At 35.9% G+C, this 18,735-nt stretch overlaps 1 protein-coding gene across 4 annotated transcripts in view; it reads right to left on the reverse strand.

The window, feature by feature from the left end:
- Positions 1-10,712, reverse strand: part of LOC120084213 (RNA helicase, ATP-dependent, SK12/DOB1 protein) — a 55,572-nt gene extending 44,860 nt beyond the window's left edge. Inside the window, exons 1-7 of one of the 4 annotated variants that reach the window (XM_039040111.1) lie at positions 10,367-10,712; positions 7,803-8,063; positions 7,461-7,721; positions 7,253-7,327; positions 7,031-7,109; positions 6,125-6,300; positions 5,932-6,039 (exon numbers count right to left, since the gene is read on the reverse strand). In XM_039040111.1, the coding sequence (XP_038896039.1) occupies positions 5,932-6,039; positions 6,125-6,300; positions 7,031-7,109; positions 7,253-7,327; positions 7,461-7,721; positions 7,803-8,063; positions 10,367-10,501 (1,095 nt within the window). In that variant the 5' untranslated portion in view covers positions 10,502-10,712. Of the gene's footprint in view, positions 1-5,931; positions 6,040-6,124; positions 6,301-7,018; positions 7,110-7,252; positions 7,328-7,460; positions 7,722-7,802; positions 8,064-10,366 lie in introns of all 4 variants that reach the window. The other 3 variants (XM_039040112.2, XM_039040109.2, XM_039040110.2) reach the window with 3 other exon arrangements.
- Between the last annotated feature and the right edge of the window lie 8,023 nt (positions 10,713-18,735).

The following is an 18,735-nucleotide window of genomic DNA, read 5'->3' on the forward strand; positions in this document are numbered from 1 at the left end:
TTGAGCAAGCAAAACTCATGGAATTCCGGTTGAGTAATGGGAAATTTACGTGGTCAAGGGAAGGCATCACTGTTTCAAGATCCTTACTAGACCGTTTCTTCATATCAAAAGATTAGGATGAGTTATTTGAAAATTCTATAACCAATAGACAAGCCCAAATTTTTTCAGATCACTACCCAATTTTATTAGAAGCCGGCTCTTTCAGCTGGGGTCCTTCACCTTTCAGGTTTTGCAATAGCTGGCTACTTAACAAAGATTGCACCCAAATTATAGAGAAAGCATGGTTTGACAGTAAAGTACACGGATGGGCTGGGTTTGTACTAAATCAAAAGCTGAAAAAATTGAAAACAACAGTAAAAAAATGGCATCACAGCAATAAGGAAGAAATAAAACAGAAAGAGGAGAGGCTGCTAGCAGAAATAGAAAATTGGGACACTCTTGCCGAGATTTCCCCCCTTTCCAGCAATGACTATGCAGTTTGGTCTTCATCAAAATCAGAACTAATGGCCTTATATAGGTTGGAAGAAATTAACCTATTGCAGAAAAGTAAGTTAAATTGGCTCAAGCAAGGAGATGAGAATACAAGCTTTTTCCACAAATTCTTAGCAGCAAAAAAGAGGAGAAATTTTATAAATGAGTTATTTGATGAGCAAGGAGTGTCAACAAAGTCAAGTGCAGAAATTGAAAGCCTAATAATCAATTTTTACAATAGCCTTTTTCTAAATTCACCAGGGCAGAGGCATCTTCCTTTAAACCTAGATTGGCCTTGTGTGAATTCGAATCAGAATCTCCTCCTGCAAAATAATTTTTCAGCCACAGAAATCTTCTCAGCCATAAAAACCCTTGGCAAAAGCAAAGCCCCAGGCCCCGATGGCTTCACCACAGAATTTTTGCTGAAATTTAGGTCTATTCTAAAGTCAAGCTTCCAAGATACCTTTAATGACTTCTACAAGAATAGCAAGATCAATGTGTGTATAAAGGAGAACTTCATATGCTTAATTCAAAAGAAGTAGCAATCAAGGTCAATGATTACAGACCCATTAGCTTAATCTCCTTAATTTACAAAGTCATTGCTAAGGTGCTAGTTGAGAGATTGAAAGGGATTATGCCCAGCATCATTGCTCCCTCCCAATGTGCTTTCATAGAAGGAAGGCAAATTTTGGATCCCATACTTATAGCCAATGAAGCGGTTGAAGAGTATAGAGCAAAAAAGAAGAAGGGTTGGATCCTTAAACTTGATATGGAGAAAGCTTTCGACCGAGTTGATTGGGATTTTCTAGAAAAAGTGCTATGGGCCAAGAATTTCAATTAGAAATGGATAGAATGGATATTGGGATGTGTCAAAAACCCACTTTACTCGATCTTCATTGACGGGAGACCAAGGGGAAGAGTGGCCGCTTCAAGAGGGCTAAGACAAGGTGATCCTCTCTCCCCTTTTCTTTATCTTCTAGTCAGCGAAGTACTGAGTGCTTTAATTTCCAGACTCAACCACTCCGGCATCATTGAAGGTTTTTTAGTAGGTAAAGAGCAAGTTCAAGTCTCCATACTCCAATTTGCAGACGATACCTTACTGTTTTGCAAATATGACAGCACTATGCTGTCAAAACTTAATCATACAGTGGAGCTTTTTGAATGGTGTTCAGGGCAAAAGGTAAATTGGGATAAATCAGCCCTCTATGGCATTAATGTGGATGACAGTGACCTTTATAATACAGCGGCTTCTTTGAATGTTTTGGCTGACCACCTTCCTTTTTATTATCTAGGATTGCCTCTAGGGGTTACTCGAAAAGAGCCTCCTTTTGGAGGCCGGTCCTAGACAAAGTACAAGGTAAACTTGACAAATGGAGGAGATTCAATCTATCTAGGGGTGGAAGAGCCACTCTATGCACCTCAGTCCTCTCAAACCTTCCAACTCATTACTTGGCCATCTTCCTTATGCCCGAAGGAGTAGCAACTAAAATGGAAAGGATAATTCGAAGCTTCTTTTGGGAAGGCAATAAGGGCAGCAAGCAAAATCACTTGGTTAAATGGGAATTGGTTCAAAAACCTATAGCAGATGGTGGTCTAGGCCTAGGGGGGTTCAAATCTATGAACATTGCACTCCTTGCTAAATGGGGATGGAGATTTTTTTATGAGGAAAACTCTCTTTGGGGCAAAGTTGTTAGAAGTATTCATGGTAAGGATGCTTTTGATTGGTACACGGCAGGAAAAGGTGGTAGGAGCTTGAAAAGTCCATGGATTAGCATCTCAAAGACATGGCTTAAGGTAGAATCTTTGGCCACTTTCAAACTTGGTAATGGCAGCCGAATTGCTTTCTAGTTAGACACTTGGGAAGGACCTTCCCCCTTTGGCATCCTTTATCCAAGCTTATTTAGAATTACCATGCTCCCCAATGGCTCAGTTGCCGATCATTGGGATAGTAGCATAGCTTCTTGGTCCATCACCTTCCGAAGGTCGCTCAAAGATGAAGAAGTGTTGGCCTTCCAAGACTTGTTGAGGAAAAATTGTAAGTAGAAGTCTTTCTCTCTCTTTTGATAAAAGAGTGTGGTCCATCTCAACCACTGGCCAATACATCGTTAAATCCCTTAAAGTCCACCTAACACCATTCTCCCCCTTGGAAAAGCCCCTCTTCTCGGCTATTTGGAAAACAAAGAGTTCAAGAAGAGTCAACATCCTCATTTGGATTATGCTTTTCAGTCAGCTGAATGTAGCCGAAGTTCTTCAGAGAAAGCAACCAGCATCCTCCTTTTCTCCCACAGCTTGCCCATTCTGCCTCCAACATAGTGAGGACTCCCTTCACCTCTTCTTTACATGCCCTTATTCAAATTAGTGTTGGAAAAAGCTATTGTGTTTCTTCAACTTTTCATGGATCTTGTGCAATGATTTCAAAAGTAATGTGTTTCAACTCCTTGCCGGCCCCATTTTCCACAAATCCATCCGTCTGTTATGGTGTAATGCAGTAAAAGCCTTATTGACAGACCTTTGGTTTGAAAAAAATCAAAGGATTTTCCATAACAAAGCTACTAGATGCCAAGACCGCTTTGAAGCCGCCCATCGTCAAGCCTCCTCCTGGTGCATCCTCTCCAATCCTTTCCTTGCCTATAGTCTTTCAAATTTCAACCTCAACTGGGGGGCCTTTATATCAACACTATTACCAAATTTCCAATGTGGATGATGATAGGTCTTTTGAGAAAATCGAGCACGAGAGAAATTATTATGTTGGAATTCTTCTTCTGAATCACTTGAGTCAGAATGCCATCGCTACTTTTAGGAGTATATTTGACTTTCTTGCCTATACCAACTGCTATATTTTTTCTTTGGCGTCTTCCTTGACCGGTAATAATCCATTCTTGCAAAATCTTGAAAAAAAAAGTGGTATCTTCTTTCTTTCTAGAATTTAAAGGATTCCTCCTATATAGATATGGACTGTTCAACAATGAGCACAACTCACGAAGCTCCCTCTTGTGATCGGTGTCGCCAAGAGTTTTCCAGTCTTCCACCGGCGGCAGTCAATGTTGTCCCAGACAGCTGCTCTTATACCAAATTGATGTAGCCTAAAGAGATAAAAGGAGAATTATCTCCAGATGTCTAAAGAATTCTTTATTATGAATCAAAAGTTATTAATGCAAGAAGACAATTCTTCTGTTTATAGAGAATTGTAAAGCAAACTAATCCTAATCCTAATTAATCAAAGAAACTAATCCTAATCCTATAAACCAATGAAACTAATCATAATCCTAATTAATTAAGGATTTAACCAAAATATCCTAATTTACCATGATCCTACTACATCAGGGAGCTCCAACAACGGTCATCCATCATGAGATATATTATTCATGTATTAAATATCATGAAAAATGGATGGAAACTTTTTTATTGTTTCTTAATATTGGCATAGGTCTGGAATAGAAGAAGAAGCAAACTTTCATTCAGAAAAATAAGAATGAAGAAACAAAACGAACAAAAGCAAAAGCAACTGGGCCTACAGAACCACGGCCAATAAAGGAGGAAGATTATCACTAGGTACAATTCATAGTGTTAGCTCTCCTATGCAAGACAGGCAATGTCTTGCATAGAATTTGATTCTTTTGGAAGTTTTAACCTTCTTTCTAAAAGGACAGGCCAAATAAAGAAGGAAGTAGCAAGGAAAAAGGATCTTCTCAAATCTTAATCTACATGATCATAAGCTTTTTCAGAGTCAACCTTAACAATTACATCATCCTAAAATCCTCAATAGCCTCAAAATAAAAGCCGATCTAGAATTTGTCTCCTCAAAATAAAAGCCCACTGAACGTTAAAAATCGTGCTAGGAAGGGTCTTCCTCAACCCATCAACCAAAACTTTAGCAATAGTCTCACATAGACTCATGACAAGGCTTATGAACCTGAACTTCTTCACTCTCCTTGCCATTTCCCTTTCAAAAATAAGAAAAATGTAGATTTATACATTGAGACATCAATAATCCACTCTCCAAAAAAACTCATGGAGAAACTTCCAAACATCTTCCTTAACAAGGTTGTTAGCTCCTGAATGATGAAACAAAATGTATCAAAATTAAAATTAAGTGTATGTGCATCATAATGTATTGTGTATCGTAGTTTCACACCGACAAATAACATTGATATAAATATAAATAGCCAAGTCGAAGATAGAGAAATAAATAGCCAAATGTTCAATAACTTCAAAATACTATGTCACAGATTTCAATGTTAACCCTAAACCCACCGACTTGTCGTTTTCCTCATATTCTTTCTTCCACGGGCTGTCTTTTCATTTTCCATTCTTCTTCCCTTTTCTTCTTGTTTTTCTTTTCTTCTTGTATTCTTTCTTCTTCCACTGATATAATTGACAACCAATCGCACTCTTGGCAATCTTGTCCGTTGCTATGTGGTGATGAGCCAAAACAGTGGGACCTCATTTTGGCTCAAGCGGAGTTTGCTTTTAATCACATGAAGAACTGGTCTACAAGGAAGTCCCCATTTGAGATTGTTTACACTTTTCTCCCTCATCTCACAATGGGTTTAGCTAACGGTCCATCTATTATCGACCTTAGTCCTGATGCTGAAAGCATGACCTCTCAAATCTACTCATTCTGTAGTTAAGGAACATTTGGAGAAGGCTAATGCTTCTTAGAAAACCCTGGCAGATTTTCATCATAGGGTTAAGGATTTTGCTGTTGGAGATTTAGTAATGGTGCACTTCTGGATGTCTTGCCTTCCAGCTGGCCATCACAACACACTCACCAATAAGAAGCTGGTCCCTTTTTCTCTCATTGAAAAACTGGGGAATAATTCTTATTGCATGGATCTTCTTTCCCATTTACACATCAGCAAATCCTTCGATGTGGCTGATATATTTCCTTACCATGCACCGGATGTTTTCTTTACAGACCTAATGCGAGGACAAGTTCATTTGGAGAGATGGATCTGATGTAGGGCATCTATTCTTGGGCTCCGTGTACTTTCTTGGAACAATCTTGTATTTCTTTGGGTTGTTTCTTGTTCTTTAAATCTTCAGAAATACCCTTTATTCTTAATTTCTTGTAATTTTTACACCTTTAGTTATTAAGCTGTTTTCCCCTAGGATGATGTTCCCTCAAGCCTATATATAAACGGCTGAGTTGAGTTTTTGGCTCATTCTTCTCTCTTAATAAAAGAACTCCCTTTGAATACATCAAGAAATTTAATCTTTTGTTCGTACTAAAACTCATCGACACTTGTGGGTCTGAAATTTAAACAAGACCCAATAAATGAATATCCATATTAATGGAAGAGAAAATGACATTTACAAACATGTGAACATAGAACCTCCTACCATGATACCATGTTAAACCACCACTAAACTCAAAAGCTTGCTATTGGGTTATAGTAAATTTAATATTTTGTAGAAATAAAACTCGATTCTGCTTGAGAAAATAATAGTAATAACTACCTCCTTCTGAAAAGTGTCTAATTCGAAAGGAAAATCAAGGGCCATATCAGGTACAAGCTCATGAAAGCGCAAAGAGATCTCTTCACGGTCACCAACTACAACCCAAGCCTGCTCATCAATCAAAGCAAACAACAGTGACAAAGAGAAAAGAATGAAAAGCTAACATGTAAAGCTGATTGAAACAACTACTTACCTCCCTCTTTTGTCCTCCACCATCAGTAGCTTGATCGGGTCTTAATGACAATCCTCCAGATTCAAGGGACAAAATTTCATCCAACGCAGATATTCCAGGTGCAGGTGCAATGCTAATGGCTTCGAGCTCATTTACTTGAGCTTCTGACTTGATAGATTCTGCTTTCGGTGATTGACCTTCTCGACCATTATAATAGATAACAAGAGATTGAAAGAGGGAGTCAAACAACAAGAACCATACTTTCATTAAAAGAATATATTCTCCTTACATAAAGTTTTCCTTCATGCAAGTGTATCATGCTTACAGCTATAGTACATTCCAAGACAATTCTGTCATACCACCATACCAACCTCCTGAAGCACCAACTAACAAGAATAGTGGTTAACTTGTTTTCAGTCTTCAAAGGCCAAAGCTTTGTAAGTGTATAAAGTTTCCTACGACAACATGCTGACTGGACATATTTAGACCCAATAGGCAAATATTTCCAACCAAGAAGACGAAGGTTAATTTTCAATGCACAGATGAATGTTTGAAGGATTTTCAATTCAAGATATCTATTCTAATTGGCCCGCATTCATTACTTCTTTATAATTTTGTGCTCTTCTAAGTTTCTTGTTTTTATTAATCAATGTTATGTGTTATTCCTTGTATCCTTTCGTATCTCGGATTATTAGACTCTTTTCACTTCCTTAATAAAAAGTTTTGTATTCTTTTTCTTTAAAAAATAACATTTTTGGAATAAGTTTAAGGGCAAAAAGAAAAAAGTTGAAGCAGGAAAGTGACTCGTGACATACAAATATGGTAGAATTCAGTGTTTCATCATTATGTATCAAAAAGACACTCTCGTGGACATGACCGTCAATTTAAGATTATGGTGTTTCAGTTTATAGATACCAGAACACACACCATCTTCCACAGATACTATGGCATCCTCTTCCCAGGCCTTCTTGAACAAATCATCAAATTGTACAGACAATTCACTCTGCTGTGAAATTGGCAGATAGCTCAGTCAGAAACAGGATAACTTGATAACGAAGATGCTCATTAAGGAAGGTGTTCAATAAATATTCTCCAAACACAAAAATACTTTTCAACAATTTATAATGAAACAAAGGTATTATAACAAACCAGGTTTTCAACTGGTGAGGTCTTGAATGAAGATGAACGTTGGTCCTCATAAACATTCCACGAGTTAGGATATTCCTTACAACCCAAAAGAGAAAGTTATAACAACAAAAAAAAAGGAGCAAAGTATAAATATAAACAAACTACAAAGTCAACAGATTCTCCAGTAACAGAATTTGGTTTGATAGTTCTCAATGATAAGAGAAATTACCTTGAGATCACCAAGGTCCAATCCTTGCTTTAAAATAGGTGGAACAAATTGAGCAGGGCCACCATTTAGAACTTCATGAACCCACTCACCATTAGAAGCTGCATCAGGAAGAATTCTATCAATAGATTGGGAATCGTCCAAACCCCCAGGTCGAAAAGGACGATTATTTATGCTTCCCCTTACAAAATCTTTTGCTGGTCCAGGCACTCGTGGCTGTGAACCAGAATCCTGAGTCTCCACGTTTAACTCGGAAACATCCACCTAATGAGAGACATTAGTCAAATTGGAAAGTCGGTCATAAGTAAATATAGCTGAGAACGTTGATTTACAATCAAGCAGTACCTGCAGAGAATCAGGTTCCCACGTCCCTCCTGCAGTTCCATCCTTCTTGGGGCGTTCAAATGGCAACACCCATGTAGGAACCATGACAGATCTTGGCTGAGATGGATCCAAGGATATTTTTGCCATTTCAAACCAATCAAAATCCCACTGTCTTCCCACTTTTTCAGGGGAGAATTCATCGGGGTCTAACCTTGGCTGGAGATAAGTCTCTTCTATGTAGTTCTTTATCGTTTCAGGAGTTTCCTTAGGAAATGCAGGTGGCTGAATTTGAAACAAAAGTAAAAATAAATACAGTGCAAAGTTGATTCCTAGGTAATAAATACAGTGCAAAGTTGATGCCTTGGTGGCAATTAAGAAGCATCCCTTTTGTTTAGAAAATCACATTATAAATATGGAGATGGAGATTCAACCATTCCATCTATAAGGAAAATTACTAATGCCTTAATCAATGTACTTAGGTTGGCAAGAAATCTTTCCTTGCTGAAGGGGAAAAACAAAGATCTAGGACATCTTTATATGCAAGAAAAATTGAAGGACGTCTTTTCCTCAACTGTTATATTGAGAGTTTTTCTCAAAAGGAAGCCCCCAATAAAGAAATGAACTCCAATTGTGCAATCAGGATAATTACAAGTGACCTTCAAAACCAAAACCCACAAAGAAACATGAAATCTAACAAGGAACCAAACAGCACTTGGATCTCTCTCCAAACCTCTAAACACACTATTATTTCTCTCTTCCCAAAGATCTCACAAAATAGCACACACCCAACGAGCCATAAACATTGGTCTTTTTCAGGAAAGGTGGATGGAGGAACTCTCCAATCATATCACTCACATCCCTATGGAGGGCGCACATGAAGCCAAACACCTCAAAAAAATAACTCCACACAGACCTCGCAAACTCACATCTCCAGAGGAATGCACGACCTTATTTGAATATAATAGATTCTATAAGTTGTACAGTCGTGTCCTTAAGTTCTGGGATCCGACAAAAAATGCAACAAAACAAGCCAAATAACAAAACACGGGCTTCCCTATAACCTTCAGATTGGGTCGCATAAGCTCCAAGCTAGTTACACTTTCTCCTTTTATATCAAATTCTTCAACGACTTTCTTTCACTTTCAAATTTCGCTTCATTTGTTCCTTGTGTGGCTGGTCTCCCTCGTAGCTTGGATTTTTCCTTTTTTTCTATTATCTTTGTTCTCATCAACTTCTGTTCTGTACTGCTTTTCGTTTTTTATTTCCTCATGTTCACCTACACTCTTTAACCGAGACTCTTGGCTTTTTTGTGCGCAAATTCACAACTTCGAGGCAATTCTTGTTTTTCTTGAATTTTCTCCAATCTTTACCAGTTTTATCCATTACTGTCCAAATTTCCTCCTCATTTATGTTTTCATCCAAATTTGACCTTGTTCTTGAAATCGATTCAACCTTCGAATTGGTGTAGTAGTAATGATTCATGGGTGCTGTTTTATGTTGGCCATAATAATTTTCACACTCTGAGTCACTTTCTGAATCATCCAGTCCCAACTCTCACAATAATTTATTGAAAAAAACTGGTTTGATTAGATCTTCAAGTTTTTTCTTGGTAATGTCGATTTGTTTTTATTTTTCGAACTGTATTCCAATCTTCATTTACATCTACATCGCTTAAACCGCTAGAATCAAATATCCAATGTGGATCTTGATTAGTTCTAACGTTAAAATTCCTCTTCCGAATCACTTGAGTCAGAGTTCCAACACTGTCTTTTGGAGCAAATTTGATTTTGTTGCCTATACCAACTATTTCTTCTTGGGCGTCTTCTTTGATCAGTAATCGTGCTTGCGAAATCTTGGGGGAAAAAAGTCCACGATTTCTTCTTTCTTTACTCTAATCCTACTACATCGACAAGGCACTTTAGCCTTGGCAACCTTAAAGGCCTCAACAAGTTTTCCTTCAACGACCTCAGAAACAATTCTACTCAGGACATCCACAACAAGCAGGAAAAGAAAAGCGGTTAGAGGGTCAGCCTATCTAAAACCTCTTGAGACCTTGATCAAACCCATTAACCTCCCATTAACGAAAACGAAATAACTAACACTCCTCCACTAATATGCAAACTCCTTGTCTAGGAAGGTCCAATCAACATGATCGTAGACCTTTTCTATGCTTTTTAAGCTTACGCATGGTTGGTTTTATTAATGCGGTAAAAAATGCTTTAAAAATGTTTTCTCCAACCACATTTTATAAAATCATTTTCAAACAAATGTGGGTGGAGGGTCCGAGATAGCCCATTGTGTCGTCACCTACGCCTTGCTTGCTTTTGCTTGCAAGTGGCACGCAATTTAATCATGGAGACACGCTATAGTGAAATTGTAACACCGCGATTGCTACATGCACAAGATTGCATAATTTCTAAAAACCCAATGCTCATAAATGAAAAAGAGTATAATGTTGATAAACCCTAAAAACAATTTAAAACGGAAATGTTCAAAAAACAATCAACTGCAAAACAGAACTGCAAGCAGCCACATACTAACTTTAAGCTTCAAAAAGGGCTATACTATAAGAAAACACAACTTACAAGTATGAAATCCGGGAGCGATCGAATCGGGTTGGAGCGCTCGACAGTTGAAAGAGGCTCGACCCTGAGATGACCGCTGTGACCGGAAAAACCGACACGAAATGATAGCTCCTTTGTTGCTACAATTGGGTCCATTTCATATCACAAATTCTGCCACCGGACTTCCGTTCTCTTCTGGCTTCCGAGTTTCCACGCCCAATCTTGTCTCAATTTGATTCTGCCGATTTTGGCGGGTTTTAGAGTAGAAAGCCAGGAGAATATCAAGGGACTGTGACTGCAGGTACTGAAGTTTTCAAAGAAAGCGATGATTAAGTTGCATCAGGATTTTTGTATCCTTGGTTTTGGGGAAAATGGAATTTAACCGAACTCAAGGTTTTCAAATCCTTTGCTAGCTTTTTTTTTTTTTTTTTAAAAAAAAATTACAGGATAAAAGAATTGTTTCAATTTAAATTCAAAACTTATTATTATTATATCAATTTAATTTTGAAGTTTTTTTTATCAATGAATACTCTCTAAGACAATTAAAATCAATTTATTCATTCATGAATGTTTAGGGTTATTTTTTAAGACAAAAGTTTAAGGTTTAATCGATAAAATGAAGGGCCTTTTAAATATAAAAAATATATATATTTAAAAATATTTATATAACAAAAAGTTCCAAAAGTGTTTTATATTTTTTAGATTTTTCTATTTATAAGAATTTTCTATAAAATTATAAGGGGTTGTTTAGGGAACAGGGTTGAGATGGGATGTCTCGAGTTCATATATGTGTAGAGTTCATATGTTTATGTTTGGGGTGAGAGTTATTTGGTCTAGTTCATATGTTTGTGTTTGGGGTGCATAATTGAATTCATATGTATACAGTTTTTTTAACTCTAAATAATATGCTTTTATGATTACTATTTTTGTTTTGAAACTTTTTTATTCAATAATTCTACTCATCTTTGTTTGAAAAAAATAGGGATTGCAATTTTTTTCTTTTAATTTTTAAAACTTTTCTTTCTTTCTTTCTTTCTTTTTTGGGCAATGGACAACAATTAACTAATTACATTTCTTGTAGAAATATGGTTAAATAAAATGAGAAACTAAAGCGAAATAAAAACTTTTGATTCTATCTAATTTTTCTCCATGAATTTCATTATCATCTTTTTATTCCTATGGTTGCTCTATATTTTTACTATGTCATGAATTTTTTTTAATTAAATCTCCCTCATCGTTGTAACAACTAATGGAATGTCACCACATTTCTTCAACAGTTTCACTTTTATTTCCTCTAAATTTGGAGAATTATCAGAGAACAAATCTTTATTTTTCACTAATTCTTGCTAGAAAATGTTCCCAGAAAAAATTTCATTTTATGGTTTTTTTTTCTTTTGTTATATGTTACATACTTTTCAACTACATACATATTTCTTGTCTAAATATTCATAACACTCATTTGATATGTGAATTCGTTACGTATAAATATTGCACTTAATGTAGACAAAATAATATTTTTTATATAATCAACAACCCTACAACATATTTCAACAGTCATCAGTCTTATAGTAACCGAAAGTAATTGTCGAAGTTGATAATGGATATGGTTTTTGCTGGAATTTGTAGTCAGGGGTGGTTGTCTAAGCCTAATGTTGGTCACGTGAAGGTGTATTGGAGTTGCTTGTCGAAGTTTGTCATCGGATGTGGTTTTTAAATCCCAGAGTTGGTCGAGCGAAAGTGGTCGTCGAAGTTGATCATCGAAGATGATTTTCACTAGAGATTGTAGTCGAAGGTGACAACTAGAGCCCAAAGTTAGTCGCATGAAGATGGTATTATAGTTGGTTATCGGAGTTTTTGTTGAAGGTGGTTGTTGAACATCGAGTTGGTCGTTGGAGTTGTTCGCTCAAAGATGACTATCGAATGTGATTTTCATCGAAGTTTGTAGTCAGAGGTGATTGTCGGAGCCTATGAAGGTGGTCGTCGGAGTTGGTCATCAGAGTTTGTTGTTGGAGCCAATTGGTCGTCAGAGTTGGTAGCGTAAAGGTGGTATCAGAGTTGGGTCACCAGAGGTGGGTATCGGAGGCCATAACTGGTTGTCGGAGTTGGTCATGCGAAGGTTGTTGGAGCTCGAAGTTGGTCGCCATAGCTGTCGTCAGAGGTGATTGTCGGAGTTGAATTTCATCACCGGAATTATTATCGGAGGTAGTTGTCGGAAACTAGAGTTAGTTCTTGGAATGTAGCAGTGGCCAATGTATGGAGCCACTGAAAACATGGGAAGAAGGGAGAGTTGGGGTGAGTTGGTAAAATATACCAACTCAACTCCACCAACATTTAAAGTTGGTAGACCAAACAATGAGTTGGTATATTATACCAACTCAATTCAACTCATGTTGGTGAGTCAAACACCCCCTAAGTGTCATGTGATGTTTGCCCAAACTGAACATAATATATTTTATAGAATTATTAGTTTAAAGTTTAAAAGTGTAGATTGATTTTTTTCCTTTTCTCACCATAATTCCAGCTTTTGTTATTTTTTGTGGAAAAACTCTACCAAAAAATTCGAGTAAGAGAACTTGAATGATTTGATTTGTGATGTGCTTCTGAAATAAAGAAATTAAGTGATGGTACACAGTAAGAAACCAGTAGAGAAAGATATGATGTAAAAGATATAAAATAAAGATGGATTCAAAATAAAGTTTCAACCTTCTGATGGACTATGTACCCACGTTTATTTTGCCCAACTAGACCCATACACAATTTGGCATTCGACCTAGATAAGCCTGCATCCTTGCCCTTTCGAGTCGAGAAGGGTTAAGTTGTATGCTATAAGATTGCACTTGCAATCTACCCTAACCAACACTTAGCCACATGAATCAAATTTAACTTATATTCGACTCCTCGGAGAAAATGAAGAACACAAAGAGAATAAACGAACTCATATTACCAAAAAATAGAAAAATAATACAAAACTTATTCTAATGTAAAGGTATGAACACCAGTAGCTAGAGATATAAAATGAATTGTTGTAAAAAGAAGAAAGCGGTACAAGAGACGAAAAATAAAGAAAGCACGAGAAAATTCTCCAAAATCGCATCCCAATCTAGTTAAGTCCATTACTTCGAGATGAACAATAACCTTGTGCTTGTTCGTTCAAATCAAACACTCGAAAGAGATTTTGCAAGATAAGAGAAGATCAAACAATAACTCTTTAGAGCGTTCTTACATAAAAATGAAAATATAGAAAACAGTAAAAACTCTAAGAGTTTATAGATTGGTGGTTGATTATTCCATTGATGCTTTATAGATGAAATCAACACCTTTTATGGACTATAAAGACCTAGGTTGATCGACCAAATTTATGGAAAGTAAACTATTTTAGAAAAGTGACGTCTAAGTGCAAGCATACACTGACGAATAAGTAAAAATCTCGAAGTATTCAGAGTATTGAACCCACAGGACTAACAATAGCTTAATTTGATCAATACTGTAAATTTAATGCAACCAAAGGTAACCAAAATGAATTGTGTTGTGAATGAGTAGAAATCGAGGTAAAAAATAAAACAATAAATAATGGTAATCTAACAGGCCTAACAGTGCTTCAACCTTTCAAACTTTATATCGAAAGTGACGCGGTCACATCACACTAGGAATAGGTGTGTACATGAGTTGGGTTGGGGTGGGGTGGGGTATTTTTTGGACCAATTCGAAAAACCCAACCAACCCAAAACACCCAAACAAGATCTCCAACCCAACCCAACTCAACTCTTAAAATTCGGATTGGGTTGTCAGGTTAAAACTTTTTTTCTTTTTAACTAAAAATATGTAAAATTATCTGCAACACATAACTAGTAACTAAAATCTCGTAAAATTCAAACATTAAATACCAAATATCTATGATATTCATTAAAAACTTTAAATAAAGACAAATATCATAACAATTTTAAAAGAAAAATATTAAGAATTCACAAATTAATCAAGCTTTAAACAAAGAGAAATATATATATGTGTATGTATATATATAATCAGGTTGGGATGGGTCAACCTATTTTTTTTTTTAGCCAACCCAAGAATAAAACTAAACCAACTCAACCCTTACATTTTGGGTTGGGTAATCCGGATTGTTCAGGTTGTTGGTGAAGGAACTCTTAAACAAGAGAACTGGTGAACAGAAGCAAGATCGTTCCAAACCCATTGTGAAAGAACAAAGCATTTACAAACATACAAGAACAGTTATGCATCATCGAGTAAATTACATCATGCTTTTCATTTAAAATCAAAGGAAATCGAGTGACATACCTTTGAAGAACTCTTCTTCGAGTATTTCTCAATTTACACTAGTCATGTGTTTCAACAAACTCGATCAATTTCACGAACGCAACGAACAACCAGTGCAAATCACGAACTGCCAGATCCTCGAACACTATCGAGTAAAACTCGATCTTCGACCCTCAAACAGAAACACTCGGCACTGCCAAGAGGTTACCTAGGTATTCTCAATGTGATAATTCCAGAGGTGTGGGCTCTATGTGAATTTGGTAGAGGGAACGAGGAAATCTACGATCGAGTAAATGATTGAGTAAGTGGGAGAATGTCTAAGTCTATCGTATAGACTAGGTACTTGATCGTATAATAAACAAGAAGCTGTCGTCTAGTAAACTCAATGCCTCATCGTTCACTCTCTCAAAGACTATCGTATAGCTTTTTCTTTCACTCAATCAAATGTGATGTCATTATAAAAAAAAATGAAACCTTTTCACTTTTATCCATGAACTATTAAAATTGATTTAAAATTTCCCACTTGCAATGGTTAAGGGAGAAATTAATAACCAACCAAACAATTATCTTATAATTATTTTATTATAAACAAATATAATAGCTAATTTATCATGTTATATTTATAACCTATAGTTTTAATATCACATTATATGTAATATTTAAACCACAGTTCTTTCTATCCTTTACTGCATTTAATATAAATCATATTTATAGTAATTTCTCAAATTAATGTATCTAATATATCAAATCAATTATATCACATATAATTGAACTAATTTAATTATATCATATATAATCAAAATCCCTTTTGTTAATTTGAACACTTCAAACTAAGCCAAAAACTGATTCTCAACATGAATCCATTGAACTACCAAGGGGATCTTATGGATCTGTAGCTTGAAGCTCCAACAGTACGTGAATAACTGACTAAACTCTTTAATCATGATATCCACCATTCGTTAACTGTCGGGCATTCCACTAAAAATCGACAGCTGCACTCTTCGCACTATAGATATATTTATGTGTCCACTGGATATAACCAATCAACAGTACGATGACCCTTCACAAATTGCTCGTAAGTACATCTGGCCACTCACACCCATGTAAATCAAAGGATCGCTCTCATAGGCAGGAGCTCCCAACTCACTCATGATTAAGGTCATGTTACCTATGGTCATCCTAGTGAAATGAAAGTCTTTGTCATGAGTGCCGTTATATAACAAGACTAAATATTTAGTGGTACGGTCTTATACAAACTCCTTTGTATAGGATACCCTCGCTCGTATGTTTCCACATGAATGACTAGGATCATATCATCTGTAGCACTTTACAACACTTGTAACATCTACAAAGCAGGCCATATCACACCAAGATAAGGTTTCCCTCCTTTATCCATATATTACAAACCATTTAGGTTATCACTTAAGGCATGATCCATTTGTATGTCTCCACATACATGCTTAAGTTATAACGATAACCAGAGATCTTAGTTTATTGGTTTGTAGTTAATGTAATTAAAATATCTCATATTTCATAGATAGTAGTGAATAAACTATCTCATTTCATACACGTGTTTTCAAACTATAGGACCCTACAAGATTTAGGGCATCAACCCTAACAATTGGTTCATTAAACACCCCCAACCAAGACAGTGAAATATACATGCGAAAAAATCTATACCTATTCAGTCTGGTGTCCAGTTCCTTTAGGAGTTACAAGTAGCTACCAACGAATATTCCCTTGGGTAGCTGAACCCTAAATTAATTTAAGTTCAGTTTCTTTACCCTATGGTGTCTCTTATTCCTAAGGTGACGTAACCCTCCTATACCTAGGCAAGATCCCATATCCCTTTGTGAGATCTGTTTACACTTTAGCCTTCTTAACATTAAAGTTCTACTATATTGTTAAATTAAGTGGCCAGGTTAATTTACTAATATTAACTTTAATTTCAATAAAGAGAATGCATAAATCAAGTTGGTGTGAAGTGTAATATTACTTAAGCCATAAAGATCCTAGGGCATGCACATTGTTGAACCCTTAAAGCAATTTAGCTCATGATAAATGACAAAATAAACATTTTTATTAGATAAAAAAAAAAAACCCAGCTGTAATGTAGTTAGATTGGAAATAAATGAACATAATAAAAATAACTACGAGAAATAAATAAAAGAAAAGAAATGTTAGACAATTGCAGCTCCAATGAACTTGAGATAAATCTTCAAGTTTCAAGCCTTTCCCTAGGGTAACCTCCCATTTTCCTATGTGGAAATCATTCATCAACACTCACTTCCGTGAAACAAGAAATCCTAGAGCCAAAACAACTTAGAAGAACTTCCATTTTTAAGGTTATAACTTGAAACGTGAAAATGAATTCAAGGTGACTGTTGGAAAATGACAGAAATGATGAAGAAGAAAATGGGTTCCAAGGAGTTGATAATCTCCACTTGGAGGGCTTATTTCCCTCTTATAAGTCCTAAAGTAGTTGAGGAAGATCAAAATTCAAGGTCTGAGCGACTTCCAGGTAAAATTGAAACTGAACAACTGATATACTCGAGAAAATCGAAACCGATCTTGAATTATATGAAATCTAGAATTTTAGGGCCCAATACGCAACTACATCAAACTATCGTTGGTGCATCAGATTAAAATCCTAGAGAAGTTGCCAAAAATTGCCAAAACTCACCAAAATTAGCTTTAAATCATCAAATATCATAATTAAAGCCCAATTAGACCTTAGAAAGCTAACTTTTGTGAATTAAGTCAAAATTCAAGAGAAAACCCATGCGATAACTCGTTTTTCCTAGTAAAAGGTGCATAAAAATGGCTTAAAAACATGCAATTCATAACACCCCCCAAACTTGAATCTTTTCTTGCCCTCAAGAAAAATATAATAATAATAATAAATACCTAAAGCCCAAACACGCATGCTCAGTTTAATAAGTGCAAAGAAAACAACTTTCAGAAGAGATCTCTAATCCAATACTAGCCAAACAATAAACTCCTTGATAATCGTCACAAGAGTTTCCATATAGCCAATGATTATGTTGGGTTTTATGCCCTAAAACTCGTAGATAGTAAATGTAAATAATTGACCGTCATTAACAAAGAGTTATCAAAGTTATTTCAATAAATTTTATTCATTGTGTTGCATTCTATTTTGTCTTAATAATCCTAAATATAATCAACTAACATCTAAGGCTGTCATATTAGTCTTGAACAGTATGTGAAGACATACAAAGATTAATGTTCAAGATACTGCGTAAAAGATTTATAGTATAGGGATAAGGTTGGTACCTTATCATGGTGATATTATGGATACAATCCACTTTCTATTTGATACAAACGCAATGATCTAATACGTTCGTGTAGGTGTAACGGGTTTGGATTGATGATATAAATCGCTCACAATAATGCGATACTACTTCTAGTTATGCATTAATTATGGATGTTCATGTAGTATGCCATGCGTTGTCACAAGTTTCCTTATGATGGAACCAAGTGTAATTTCACCGCAAGTTTCTCGGTGTGATCCAAGGTCGAACACGAGGAATGGTTTAGGTTATTGCGGTATGTTCATGATATATGCGACCAGGTTTTCAATCTTTAAAAATGAGTTTGTATAAGTATATAAATTGCAATAAAAGAAAGGAAAACAGTAAAAATGTGATAAAAACATAAAAATACAGTAAACCTAAGCTAGATGATATAAGATACAAACTTCATGTACAAGATGCTGGGATTAAGCTGGCTATGAAAGTTATGCAAAGACGTGGGATGCGGCGACAAGTCTTATGAACATAATAGAAAGAGAAAGACAAATAATACAAATAACGCAAGTTCTTAATTGGATTGAAGGTACAAATATTGTTCCGTTCTTCTCTTGGCGTACACCTCTCAGTGATCGGTCGCGCTCCCATATGTCTGTGGTGAAACAGAAACTAACGTAATGAACGTAAGGTTGCTTCCATGTCTAGAAGTACTGCTCACTTTAGTTAACGCATTCTTCTGACCTTCTCTCGGCAAATCAGAATGACACCTTCACTTCTGCTCTCACAGTTGAAGATGTCATCTAGCATGCTTTAGCTAAACGTATTTTATATATTTAATACAGATTA

Source organism: Benincasa hispida, chromosome 8 (assembly GCF_027475165.1).
Source record: "Benincasa hispida cultivar pf3 chromosome 8, pf3_genome.v1.1, whole genome shotgun sequence".
Classification (NCBI taxonomy): Eukaryota; Viridiplantae; Streptophyta; class Magnoliopsida; order Cucurbitales; family Cucurbitaceae; genus Benincasa; species Benincasa hispida.